At 42.3% G+C, this 14,195-nt stretch overlaps 1 protein-coding gene across 4 annotated transcripts in view; it reads right to left on the minus strand.

The window, feature by feature from the left end:
- Positions 1 to 13,818, minus strand: part of UGGT1 (UDP-glucose glycoprotein glucosyltransferase 1) — a 48,703-nt gene extending 34,885 nt beyond the window's left edge. For 2 of the 4 annotated variants that reach the window (XM_080409702.1, XM_080409699.1), the window contains exons 1-12: positions 13,746 to 13,818; positions 11,074 to 11,209; positions 10,512 to 10,647; positions 8,530 to 8,612; positions 7,838 to 7,968; positions 6,898 to 7,010; positions 5,598 to 5,772; positions 4,256 to 4,352; positions 2,458 to 2,536; positions 2,145 to 2,245; positions 1,172 to 1,271; positions 1 to 61 (exon numbers count right to left, since the gene is read on the minus strand). In XM_080409702.1, the coding sequence (XP_080265828.1) occupies positions 1 to 61; positions 1,172 to 1,271; positions 2,145 to 2,245; positions 2,458 to 2,536; positions 4,256 to 4,352; positions 5,598 to 5,772; positions 6,898 to 7,010; positions 7,838 to 7,968; positions 8,530 to 8,612; positions 10,512 to 10,636 (1,065 nt within the window). In that variant the 5' untranslated portion in view covers positions 10,637 to 10,647; positions 11,074 to 11,209; positions 13,746 to 13,818. Of the gene's footprint in view, positions 62 to 1,171; positions 1,272 to 2,144; positions 2,246 to 2,457; positions 2,537 to 4,255; positions 4,353 to 5,597; positions 5,773 to 6,897; positions 7,011 to 7,837; positions 7,969 to 8,529; positions 8,613 to 10,511; positions 10,648 to 11,073; positions 11,210 to 11,879; positions 12,144 to 12,436; positions 12,630 to 13,745 lie in introns of those variants that run through there. The other 2 variants (XM_080409701.1, XM_080409700.1) reach the window with 2 other exon arrangements.
- Positions 13,819 to 14,195: the final 377 nt, after the last annotated feature.

The following is a 14,195-nucleotide window of genomic DNA, read 5'->3' on the forward strand; positions in this document are numbered from 1 at the left end:
CTTTTGGTTCTCTTCAATTTCTGCTCTGAGTTCCGAAGAAACAACTGTTTTTGTTATGGCTCTAGAGAAATAAAAAGATTATGCTGTGAATCATCTCTCTGTTTAATGGATAGACCAGATACACATATACCCTCCTCTTTGTACCTTATATATAAATATATTTAGTCTCCTAGAATAAAGAGCTGCGATCAGAAGCACTTGCACTTTGTGGTACCGTGAAACAGTAGGATGCACTACTTTTTCTTATACTATATCTCTCATTAGAAAGTAAAAATGTTAACAGCGTGCCAACTGTCAGTGTCTAATTCCACATTCATCACAGCAGAAGTGGGGCAGCTGCCAGAAAGGTAGAGGTGGAGGCTGGCAGCAGCAAATAGGGAGATTTCACTCCTCATTGTGGGTTCCCATTCCTTTCCTTACATTGGATCTAGTGATTGTGTCATCACAGAACGGGCGAGCTCACAGATCTGACTAAAAGCGCAATTAAAGTGCAATGCCCATCTTAAAAAGCCGTAAATAGCACAATCTCAACATCAGTTAGTGGGAAATGAGACCAAAATTCAGCTTCTTGTCTACTCGCAGGTATACCTCCACCTACTCAAAAAGGAGGAGCTCCTATAATATTATCTTCACAACCCAGGTCATGCAATTTATCAACAGAAATATATTTCTAGACTACTTGTGCAGGCCAGATTATGACTGACTTTCTTGAAATTAATTTGGCTATGCTCAAGACAGTCATTGACAAAGCACAAAAAACAGCGGAATGGCACATCAGAATCTGACATGAGATTGACTGGGCTGTTTGGCAAAATGGATTCCAGAAGAAGAGTGGGATCCAGTGAACAGATAAACCATGAAGCCACAAAACAGAAAACCTATTCAGGAAATTCTTGAGGACTTGATGCAAAAGATTCAGAAGCATTTCACAACAGAATGACATGGGCGATTCTGTCAAATTTGCCACCAGTACAAATCGGCTCCATCCAAGAAAAATACTGTAAGATCCTCTTTGTAACCACAGGATGAAAAACTTCTCTCAATAAACATTCCCCAGTGTTTGCTTCCAGCTAAATGGAAACTCTGACATTAACCCAACCAATGCTGCCTGTGTCTCAGGTTCTGCTCAGAAAAAAGCCTAATACTTCCTAGAAGTCATAATTAAAGTTACCTGGCCTTTGTAGGAAAGTTCTGACTGAGATCTTTCATGACCATCAAAGCATCCACAGGAGGAGCAGTCAGAATGCGAGCAGCAGTTTGAAAACTTAAATCTAGAAGTGAAAGAATGGAAGTCAAGGACTCTAAACTGAAAACAAGCCAGTGCTGAGTCATCTTAACTTTAGCTTTCAACTTTTTTGCGTGTTGCCTATGAAAATTCATTTTCTGTCTATACCTTTAGGCAATTCTTTTTTTAATCATCTTCCTTCTACTCAGCTTCTATTTGTTGCCTTGAAGTAAGTAACCCTTTCAAAATGAACCAATGTGTCCCGTCTACAAGTTGCTTCAATGAGCACAAACCATCAACTTTTTTTTTTGGCTGAGGTGGGAGGATCTGCCCTTCAGAAGGGGTCTGGGTACTCGTTTTGCAAGTTAGAAATACAGCCATCTGCTGGATATAGGTAGATTCTCTGTGACTAGAACATATGTTCAGCATTTTAAATTACTTTTTTTTTTTTTCCTCCAGAAGGATGAAAAGCCTTTCCACAGGCTTCTACAGATGATTTCCAGGGAAACAGGCCAGAGTTGCATGCAGACGCTTTTGAAATAGTTTTTTCTTTGGTCTTGAGAAATCCCAGCTTACCACATTGGGAATCTGACTGTGGAAAGAAACTTTACATTTCCTTTGCTTTTCTGCATTTAGCAGACCATAGAAGTAGCCAATGGAAGAGCAAGTGGCTTACTGTACTTCACAATATCGAAAGCAAACAACCTCATTTCAGACGTCCTGTGAAACCCACCTTTCTAAAAGCTATTTCAACAGGACTCTACAAAGATGCTTTCGAAAAATCCAGTATTTTCCAGTGCAGGAATTTACAGTCTAACTCTCTCAACTATAAGCAGCCACTGGCAACCTCATTTGCGTACAACACAAGAACATACATTAAGTTTTGCAGTACAATACTGAAAGTCTTCATAGGGATTACCTTGTAACTGCCAGACTTTCAAGGGTGCCATTTCATTGGTACTTTCCACCAGGTGTTTTCTAAGCTCTTTCAGCTCTTCTGTCAACTCAGGATGCAACTGCCTAAAAAGGGTATGAAGGTAAAACAACTTCCATGGTTTCCTATAAGGAACTCTGCTGCTAATTCAAAGAAACTAACATATGGAAAAGTATGCTGCTAACACGTATGGATAACTCAGACATTTAAAAAATAGTAACATGGCAAAAAGATCAGCATCTCTGCATCAAGTTTTTTAATATATGACAAAGACCAGCAACTTACAACTGAGTTTTACCTTAGTTTTCCAAACAGAAATCCTTGCACTTCATCAATAGGGTCATTTTCATCTATTACTGTAGCATTCACATCTGTGCCTATAAACAGAGGACAACACTGTTACCAAGCTATTTGGAAACAGTTCTCACACTCATTTTCATTAGCTTAACAAAACTACACTGCAACAACAGAAAAAAAGAAAGAAAGGGCAAGTTTCAGGTTTACTTTTAAACCTGTATCCAAGAGACGTTACCTTTACAAATAAACACAGTAAACAGCTGAAATAAAACCAAAGTTGGATTATTGAGAAGGAAAAGCTTAAGATGAGTGGAAATCTCAGAAACGTAGGCATGGCAGAGGAATTTGCTAGGACTGAGGAGCTTTCAGGACACAAGCTTTGTAGAGTAAATGCTAAACTTCAGTTGTGACCACAACCCTGATTTTAGCCTCAAAAAGCATGACAAAAAATAGTGTCCAAGCGAAGTCCAATTCTGGGCTTAAACCTCAAAAAGAAACCTGTGCAAAATACTCCCACGATCTCCTAACTAGCTGGACACAAGCCAGCTCCACTCTAAATGTTTTATGCTCAAGTCCAACTACAGGTCCTGATCTTTTAGATAAGCGTGTGCATCTGGACAAGCCAGAGCAGCACAGGCATGACTACAAGACTGCACAGTCAGAACATTCACACAATCAGCAGGAGCTGGATGAGAACCATATACCTTTAACGCATAGCTTACTATCCACGAGGTGTTTGCAGCTCATAGCAATGCAAGTACAGTTTGTCCACTTAGTAAAACATTAATTACTGCATTTACATTACTGATAGGTATAAAACTTCACAAGTTTCCAAATAACAAATCTTCCCAGAATTAACTTCCCCTCATGACCTGAAGAGCCGAAGGCCTCCAATGTCCTATTCTACCAACATCATCAGGGCTTCTGCATGACATTGTTGACAAATTAATGGAAGTTCTCACACAGAAATAAAAATCTTCAGTCGGATCACCTCCTCTAGTATGTTAGTTTCTCTTAAAATAAATACTTTTACAAATAAAGACCAAAGGTTCTGTGTGTCTGTACTCTACATGGTGGCAGAATACTCTGAGTCAGAGTTTAGATCTGTATAAGAAACTGATAAAACCACAAAATCCTGAAGAACACAATTCAAAATCTGAGTGCTGTTCCCCACAATTGTTATCTCAAACTAACAAAGAAAAAGTAGTAATTTTTTTCCTTTTACTTTAGTCCAAGATAAAAGCAGGAAATTCTGGGGGTTTATCTGTGTGTGTGCATGTGTAAATAAAAAGGATACACAGATTACTCTAACAAAATAGTTTTGGCAAGCACATGAGAGTTTGCAAAACAGATCAGCACTCTAAAGAAAGCAGCAAAAGCAAAAAACCTTGCAGAATTCTAAGTTCTGTTTTCCAAAAAAACAGGAATAGGAAACACGTTCTTCTCTGAGGATGGATAAGCTAAGGCAAATCAAGGTAGAAGAACTGCTTTACATCTGCAGAGAATCTGATTATCTGGTAAACAATTAGTGGCATTAGTAGTGCCATTACTAAGATCTAGTCCAGAGTCATGAGTCCATTGTGCCCAGCATTTCACAAAGACAGAAAGCAACAAGTGCCATGGCAAAGATATGCTTCATGAAGAGCAAAATCCCAAAAGAGAGAAGGAAGAGAAGTGATTTCTGAGCTGAAGAAAGAAGAATATCTGCAATTCAGACAGCCATTCACATCAGAAGAAATACCAAATTATCTTTGCAAAATTAAAATGTTCACATTAGAAAACTTAAAATAACAATTCACCTTTCACCTGTGTATCATCCTTGGCCTTATATTCTGTACTTTTAATAGCAAGTTCCACACCATAGCCAGAGAGGTAGACTTTTTCTTTACTGGGATTCTGTAAGGAAAAGCGAACAGTACAATATTGCCACTCGTTGTTTTGATGTACAAATTAAAAGCTGCTATTTCCCAAAGCTAAGACACCTCTGAATGGGACACATTTCAGACATCACTGGTAATGCACAAGTGAGAAACAAAAACAATGAGTGCTATAATGTAATGTACTGTCATGATTATATTTCCCTTTGTATTTCAACAAAACTTTCTGAAGTTCAGCGGGCAAAAAGTAGGGCAAAACAGGCATGTCATCAAATCAGACAGAGGAGGGAAAGAAACTTCAGCTGCAAAGTTCAAAAATGAAACATGCACTGAAGAGTTACAACAAAATTACAAAAAAAAAATCAGTTGAGAGATGTGTAATTACTTCAGAATTTAATGGGAAACAAACATGATCACCTGTTAAAAGTATTTTGAAGAGTACAGGAGTCACAGAACTGTATGAAGACCTACTGTGTAGTACACTTTATTTTGAATGTAAGTACTCCTCCCAAATAAACAAACTGATAAACAAATTACTTTTTAAAAGGAAACTGGTATATGCAATGTATATAAAATGTACGACTTCATTGAAAATGCAAGTGTTGCTAGAAGTAAACCAGCTGATGCTTTTTTTTTTTTTATGCATTCAAGTCTGGCTACTAGCTGCTGCACTGCAGGTTTTAGCAATATTAAGCCATGTTCTGGAAAAAAGTCAAATATCTCAAATTTCTCAGAGCTTTTGAAATGTAGTTTTAAGCACTAATCCAGTGGTTATGGGCTATTTAGGGGAAGGAGATGGAACCCAGGACAAACTGCACTAGGACTGGTAAGTGGTTCTGTAATAAAATTGCTACAGAAACAATGCCTTTCATTTGAAAGTGGCACCTTAAGGTTAATCCTTGCTTTTCATATTCAGTAACAAACTGGCCTGACTGTGGAAGGATCTGACTATTTCCTATAATCTAATATAGGTAGAGCAATTTTTTTTTTAGATTGTAATTCTGTAATTCATCTGGAGTTTAACTCTGCTTTTGTAAAATCAAATTATCCTCTTACCTAAACAACCAGGAGATTTAAAATATTCTGTATTCTTCAGCTACGTGCAATAAAAAATAAACTTTGATATTCCAAATAAATACCAAGCAGAAATACACTATGCAAATGTCAGTTTAAAGGGAACAAACTTAGTTTTTCTTTTTTAAAACCCAGCCCAGTTACTCCTTGCATGTCAAATACCTCTGCTGCAATGCACAAATATACTTACAGCAATATAGTGTCTGAGGACGTAAGTGATTTCTCCTGCCTCGGCCTTTAACACAAGCCTCCTATGGTACGTGTAGAACTCCTCTGAGCCAATCTCAGCGTAAAGAATGACAACAGGACTTTCGGGGTTTGATACTGGGTACTTGTGGTCCCCTTTGAACAGAAATGGCTTTGGCCTAAGAGTAAAGATCGAAGATTATCACGATGTGATTCACAGCGTTTCCTTACTCAATGCACAATTTCTTTTTCCCACATTTAGTCACTGCTCCTGTCTTCACTGAATACACGTAAAGCTGTTCCCACATACTATCAAGGTTGGCAGCGCTTGATGCGTGTTAATAAAGCTTTGTTAAAAATGAACATATGAAATGAAACAAGTAGCTAGGTGCTATCTAATATGATCCTTATTTTAAAAATTAACCACTTCCCTTAAATTTCCAGTTACCTCCACCACCCCCAAGGTGAGATATAAATTCTATATAAAAAAAATAAAAGGCTAAGAGAACAAATTTTCCAGGAACTCAAATTTAAGGGAAGCCTGTCCTTGGCTTAGTATACAAACAAGAAAGTGAATGAGAAGACTATTTTCAACTTCTGTTTTTAAATTTTGTCTAAAATAAATGAAATATTTAAAATACTCACAGTGAGTCAGAAGAACAGTGTGTGAGCTATAGATGCCATACGTCTGTAGATTGACTAAAAACCCTGTGTGCTTACAAAACCCAAAACTACCAAACCTATGAAGATAAACTGAAATGTAAAGTTTTGAGGGTTTTTTTTCCCTAAAGAAGTATTAGTAACAAAAAGAATCTATAAAATATAAAAGTTACAATCAAGTTCTGTTCTTGTAAAGAAACCTGATTTTGAAATACATGTGTGGTAATGACACTCGTTAATGCTGAGAAAAGTATATAGGGTGGAAGTGCTGTGGATGCTTCAAACCATTCACGGAAATGTTATGTTAGCTACCATGTTACTGTGCAGCCCAGCTCTTTCTATCTCCCTGCGTACTGAAGTCTTTACATATTCCCGAGAATTCCCACTGTCCTTTGACAAATTGTTTCCAACTTCTGTGCACATTCCTCCTCCCAGCAGGATATCAAAGAGCAAGGGATATGAAAACAATCATTCCAATCTGGATTAGTAAGAAATACTAAACTGCCACTTCTGTGTAAGCACCAGACAGTATAAATCAAACACAGAAGAACGTAGAAACTACTGGTTTATTACAGTCTCTTTACAGCAGGAGGTCTAGCCAGGTTAAACTTTGAGAACTAATCCAATGATAGGAAAGTGAATACCTTTCCGAAGCTGCCTGTAAAAGGTTTTCAAGAGAGTCAAATTCACAGGTCTTCTCCCCATGCACAGCAAAAAACAGGGTACAGCCCTTTGGTGGAGGTTCATCTGCTGCTATCTGTATTAAAACATTGGTAATAAAGTAGGTTGAACGTTTGCCCTTAGAACAACTGAAAATGGTAGCAGTATAGCTCTGTAGCAATCTGTCGTCTTCAGTTTCCTAAATTCTAAACTGGTACTTCTTCCCTGTTTATTAAATAATTTAAATGCAAGGCAAAAATTGCAAAATTGAGAGTGAAGTCTTAACTTACAAATATTGTTCCAGTTTGTTACTATTAACTGTAGTATTAGGTGCAGGTACAAGAAGTGAGGCTTGCAACTGTAGGGTTTTTGGTTGCGTTTTTTTTGCATTGCACATCAGAAACCTCTATATCTATTAAACATCAAATGGTAAAATTATTCCAGATGAAAAAGGAACATGTTTTCTAATGTTACTTAAATAAAGCACATTATAATATGAGGCAGTTTGCAACGAACTATATGATACCACGAGTCTGAAAAAGACTAGAGAGTACAACAGACTTCCATTTATGGGTTCTAATCATTAGAGCTATATATTCATGGACTACTATCTTCAGTTAAGTACAACTGAATAACAGGAACAGCAGCAGCAGCGCAAGCGCCAACAGAGTGATGGGGATTTTCCTCATAAAAATCTTCATGCTATTATTAGCGCAGCAGGCATCAAAGATACACAGACATGTTGAAATCCCAATTCTTTAGTCTTCTCCAGACAGACAGACTCAAATTTGGCCAGCTCAGATGTATGAGGCAATTCATCAGTTCAGGATTTTTTTATACTCTCAGATGTCTCCTTACACAACTCATTCCTTCCTAAGCCTTCAGTAATGCTCTACAAATCATTTGAGGATTTCCTGTACTAACCTGTTGAAAAGCTTGAACTGTTGCAGAGTAAGAGCGTAAAGACAAGGAAAACTTCAACAAATTCTGCTGCAAAGGTGACAGAGTCTGGCAGGCCACTTTCAGCATTTCATGGTAAGAAGAATAATCACTACCTGCAATGACAACGTACCAGCAGTTATCCTTCTATATCCTTCTATACCACATTCTCATTGAAGAGGGGCTTTTCGTCTTAATTGTGATTTATACTAACGAGAGCCCATGACATTAATTGTAAATAGGCGCATGAAAGTTCCTCCTCAGTTTTCATTACAGCCAGTCCTACAGATGGATGAGAGTGAACTTCGGTAGAGACCCATGAGAGTATACTTAAATACATTCCTGAGGATGCAAACACAGGCTTGGGGAGGAGGGAAACAGTTAAGAGCTGCCACTTAATTTCAGTTGAGAACGTGAAACACAGAGAAAGAGCATTTATCATATTTTACTAGCTCATGTTGAAACAGAAACTGGCAAGCAGAACATGTTTCAGATTCATCCACTACAGCTTTTGTCAACCAGATATGCAAAAGACTTGAGCACTTTGCAGTAAAAATATTACTGAAATCAGTCCTCATTTGACTTTTACGGTATTAACAAGGGAAGACAAAACATTGTCATTTATTTTTCAACCATGTCAACTCTCAGTCATCAAGAAAATAATTATGAAAACTTACCATCATGTTCAGATGTCTTAACGTTTTGACTGGCTTCAACAAAATTCCAGAATTTTTCTTGACCTTCTTCTGATAAAAATTCACTGAGTAAGAAGAGAAGAGTTAGCTAGATCTATTCATTTCCTCTCGAGTTACAATTTTAATACTTCGTAGAGCTTTACAGAAAGTCAGTGCCTACTATATGTTTACCTATACTAGAAAACCACGTGCTACTAGAAAAAGCAGACCAGGAAAGCTAAAAACCCAAAACAAGTAATATTTACAGGCCAGGACAAACGCACAGTACAGGAAAGAAACCTGTGAAGCACGTATTAATCCTCCAAAGATGACTAACAGACAGCAGTGGACATCCTGGGAGCTCTCCTCTCTAATGCATTTCTTTGCTAGCTAGCTTTTATGAGAAACATACATTTTTGTTTACTTTGCTGTAACAAATTGTAGTTTGTTAGAACTACCTGATTTGGTGGGGATGTTTTTTTTGGTTTGTTTGTTTTTTGAGGAGCTAAAGGAGAACTCACAGCTTCAAATCATGGTGTCGTAACTCCCCATATATTAAGCACACAATTTGGTAGGTATACAATGCTAGATAGTACAATAATTCTCTAAATGTTGCTAACAACAAACACTTTATCATGTCTAAACTTGCAGCATGCTTCGTATGCGAACGGATGCTACAACAGAAGATTTGGAGCCCACTAGCTGCTGCAGTAGCTTATGTGCTCGTTTCAATCTGTTCTGACCTAAGGTGGGAAATACCACTAGTGATGTAAGTACTTCCTGAACTGGGTAATGAATTGCAGCACTGGGCTAAGTAGATTGAACACAGCAGGAACAATTTTACACTGCAGTGCTGTATCATTCTGCAGTTCATCCCAGATGAACAATCCTACCTACCCAAAGTCTTTGAATGTCATGGTTAGGTTGTGTATCAAGCCTTTCACACGTTATTTTGATTATTTGCTTACTATTTCAGTCTCTTAGGGTTAGCTTTTCCCCAGCAAATGTCTCGCATTGTCAGGGTATTTAAATCCTGGCATTAACACCTGAGCTTTGCATTTTACTACTTAAGGATTTTTCAGTCTTCAAACCTCAGCTTCTGTAGAGAAGGTTACAAAAAAGTAATTTCACCTAGGACACGCCTGTCCTGTCACCCAAAGCTGTGCCCATTTGAAAGAAACCCATGAACGCTCAACTGCTTTCACATGAACCAGTCTGCAATAACATGGGCAGAGTTCCATGTACGGCAAGACCCTTACGTGATATAAAATTAAACACACGTGTTTACACAAAATTACACAAAAATCCTGAAGTCCTATTTTGCATTGACATCTCCAAATTAGAATACTGTAAAATGGAATGATGGGGACTTCTAAAGTGCTAAGTAGGCTGGCAGTGAAAAGACAGCATTTTTCTTTCTTTTTTTTCTTTTTAAATAGTGTCTTTTAAAAAAACCAAAAAGTCTTTTAATAGCATGGAAGAAATCCCCCAGGCTGACTTGCACAACTCTTGACAAAGCAGCTGACTTCACATAATCAGTGCATAACTCACATGAACAAAGTTAAACTCAAGCTTAACTGAGCTAAACGTATGCAAGCAACAGATGTGTATGAAAACCTACAGGCACCATTGAAGTCAAAAAATCTTTTACTGTGGAATCTCAGAAGACCACGCTAAACCTCTCCATCTAGTACTTTGAGTAAAACTTCCTAAGGCAGAAAATACTTGCTATGGATACTCACATTGGTGTGGTTTGTTCTCATGCACAATGAAAGAATTTACCACACAGAAAAAGTACTACTATCTCCTTTAAAATAGTCATCCCATCTCCCCAACTGCAGCAATAATCGTATTCAACTAAGTGTTACTACTGCCAATGAGTCAGTAACGACCACAATCCAAACTGCCACAAAACGAATGTGGACATACTGCTTTATCCTCTAAGCACATTCTGATTTGTCAATGAAAAATCACAATGCGCTTACCTTGTTTCAAGTAATAAAGGAGTTGAAGACCACTTCGTAGTTAGAGATGTTGTCACAGCCTTAGAATCTCCTTTTACAAGTGAAGAGCTGAACCAGATTCCAAGAATTGCAGTAAGTACTCCCATTTTATAGAAGCCTAAAAAAGATGACAAAGAAGAAGTTAGTTTTGCATTGTCTCTTTTTATAAATACAGAATCTCACACAATCAAAACATTAAGGCATATTTTAAGATTCAGTGGCCCTTTTAATGCAGCACGAGTGAGATAATCGTAGTCTCACCTGGGCTTACAAAATCAGGAAAACTATGAAAACGTGGAGAGAGACAAGGATTTTGAGCTCTGACTCCTGAGCTGCAATTAAACCTAAATCAATTCCAGCTTCCTCTGTGTTTATGCTTTCAAATAAATTTGCCTCTGTCCTGGGGCACCCACATCACATAGAGCTTTAAGAAGTATTACAAATGGTGCCTATTTCAAATGAGGTGGAAAACCCACCCACTGTTCATTTTATGGGAGGTAAAGTCACATTTTGTATTTGCAGATCCATCGGCTGGTATACTAACCAATGTTGGAAGAGCCGGGCAAGGTTAAGTTTCACTAGTCAGCCCTTCAGGTTCTGCTGGCTGCAGCGAACTTCTTCTGTGGGGAATGAAGAAACAAGCATCTCCTGGATGCACCAAGTACCACCGACTGCAGAAGCTGAAAAATGAATGAAATGATGAAGACAGTTTCAAATGGTACAACTTACTGAAAGACGACAAACCAAAAAAAGAAATTATGCCATTTCTTTATTGTACTTTGTACGTACTTCCATGCCTATAAATTCTCTGGCCTCTACTCTTAAGCTTACAGAAGACCTGAATTCTCCTGTTCGCTTTCTGTTACGGTCTCCAAAAGTTCAAGCTTTTTTTCCCCCTCCTCTGACTAAATTATAATTACTACACACCCAATATACACCCAGGCAGTCTCTCACTTCTTCCTAATTTTTCTGGATAAATCATTTTCCATTTCCCCACTGCAACTGAAAAAAGAGCCCACTCAAATTCTGGGTATATCAGCACCCAAACACCGGTCAGGATCTAACCCATGTCTCTCTTTCATGACAATCTCAATATAAAAAATGGTGTTTGCATGTGTGTTACATATCTGTAGCTAAAGCTCCACCTGTATGTAGGCAGATAAGACAAAATTACCTCCTCCTACTCCCTTTGAAAATTTATACTACTCCAGCTAAAAGTTCAGCAGCCCTCACCCACTGCTCTTTCTGCATCTCAGTGTCCTTTCTTTCAGAATAAAACCAGAAACACCCTGCTGTAATATATAAAGAGCAACTTGCTCAGCTACAGAGGACAGCTGTTTTCCACTGCACCTGGGAAGCGGACAGACGGCATTGCATGACACAAACAGCCACATCCACCAGCTGCATGCGCCAAGGAGGAAGCGCAGTCGGTATTTGTGGAGTGACACTCTGGCTTCTGCCAAGCACACCAGAAAACCCAAGGTTTGGGGTTCCTCCTGGAATTGGGTCTTTCTTATTCACTGCAAATCATACCCAGTTGGCTGGAACCCATAAATGAATATACACTATGGCATTCTTGCAACCCAAACGCCTATGCTGTGCTCTCATGCCTGCTTTCCCGTTCTGTGAAGGGCTGTAATAAAAGCCTTTTTATATCTAAAATAAGGGGTGGCGGGGCGTGAAGACACATGTCACCTGATACCGGTTTAGCCAACTGAAAACCTGCAGATTAGAAATATCGACACTCCCTGAATAGTAACAGCTGTAAAACCAAGGAAAGACCAGTATCTTAGAGGAAAACAAAAATACACTGCGGGCAAAGAAGACGTAAAGGGCACAGGAATTATCATGAATGACATAGGGAGAACCAGCCGTGTTCCCTGTGAGGTAACAAAGCAAAAACCCACCTGAATTAAGACAATTAAAAGCGGATTTTTTTTCGTGCCTCATTCCTAACTATTTTTCCTGGAAGTACTCGGTTTCAAATACAGTTGACTTCTGGAAACTCGCCCATCCAGCCTTGGAGAAAGGAATAAACCTTACTGTGGCCACCAGCCCCACCGTGTGCTGCACGGGCCCGGCGGCCAGCGGGGGAACCGCCACGCCTGGGGGAGGGCAGGCCAGAAAAGGCCCGCTGCCGGGGGGCTGGGCCCGGGGGTCGCTCCCGGGGGGGCGGCGGGCCCCTGGCCCTGCTCCAGCCCCCGGCAGCAGAGCGCGGCGCTGGCGGGTTGGCGCAGGGACGCGCTGCGGGGGCTCCGACCACAAACGGCTCGTTCCGGCTTCCGGGCGGCGCCCAGCGGGCCCCCGCGGAGCCCTGCCCGCCGCGCCCCCGCCGGGAGCGCCTGCAGCGGGCGAGCGGCCTGAGGGACCGGCGGCCGCGCTGCCGCCTGGTGACAACCCCGAAACTAAAAGAGCCGGGGCGGCCGCCCGCTGGGGCCAAGGGCGTTCGGCCCCGGGCGCGGCCCCTGCCACCCGCCGGCCCCCGGCGCAGGGCCGCCCGCCGCCGCCCGCCCCACCGCCGCCGCCCGCCGCCCGGGGGGCCCTGAGGGAGGAGGTCCAGCCCCCCCGCCCGCGCGCGGGTCGCCGTGGTAACCGCACCTGCGGGCGGCCGCCACGCTCCCTTCCGGCTCCTGCCGCTCCCGCCGCTTCCGGGCGCGCCGCTTCCGCCGCCGGGTGAGGGGGGCCGCGCCGCCATAGAGTCGCGGCCGGGCAGCGCCAGACTGTCCCCTGGCCGCCATCTTGGGGGGGGTTTGGCGGGCGGCGGTTCAGCCCGCTCCTCCCGCCGCTCGGCCCTGCGGCGGGGAGGGAGGACGGTCCCTGAGCGGCGGGACACCGCGCCTTCCCCTCAGGGTCCCGACCCCGCAGCGCCCATGCGGGAGCGGCGTTACCGGCGGCCCCGGTAAGGCGGCAGGCGAGGCGCGGGCACGTCTCGGCCACCTCCCGCCCCCGCCCGGCCGGCGGGGGAGCGGGGCGCGGGGGAGCCGGGGCCCCTGTGCCGCGCCGCTGCAGCCCCCCAGCGGCCTCCTGCCCCCCGCACGGCCCCGCGGGTACCGGCCTCGGCCCGCTGCCTGAGCGCGGCCCCGCCGGTCCGGGGGCGCGCAGGTGGGTGAGGTCGGGGCGGGCGGAGCGCGGTGGGTTTGCAGGCCGTTTGTGCAGGCTGTGTAAGGCGCAGGTAATGGCAGAGGTGGAGCCCGTGCTGTGTCTGTCGTTAATTACCTGGCAGCCTGGCCGGCTGGAAGGGGGCCCGCAGCTGTGCAAAGAACAGCTGCTTTGACTTGCTCGTTTATTCGCAGTGTAAACGTGAGGGGAAATCGAAAGCAGCATGTGGCAGAAAATAAAACCCAACTGGTTTTTTAATATTCTCTGCGCCTTTTGGCAGCTGTCCATGCAAACTCCCTCTGAAGTGTCCATTTTCCAGCCCCCAGATGCCAGCTCCATTTAGCCATGCTCTATGAGCCATGTCCCATTACCCTTGCCACCTCCTGGGAACGCTTTGTAGCATTACTGTGACCTTTTGGAGCCATGGGGATAGGGGAACAGAACTGTTCATCTTGTCCAAGAGGTGCTGAGCCAGAATAAAGCTGGGAATCCAGCCGGGCAGAGTAACTTTGACAAGGGTAAAGGGCAGTGTCCGGAGAGTCAAGCCACAGGACAGACCTCACGCCC

Source organism: Falco punctatus (genome assembly GCF_963210335.1).
Source record: "Falco punctatus genome assembly, chromosome: 13".
Classification (NCBI taxonomy): domain Eukaryota; kingdom Metazoa; phylum Chordata; class Aves; order Falconiformes; family Falconidae; genus Falco; species Falco punctatus.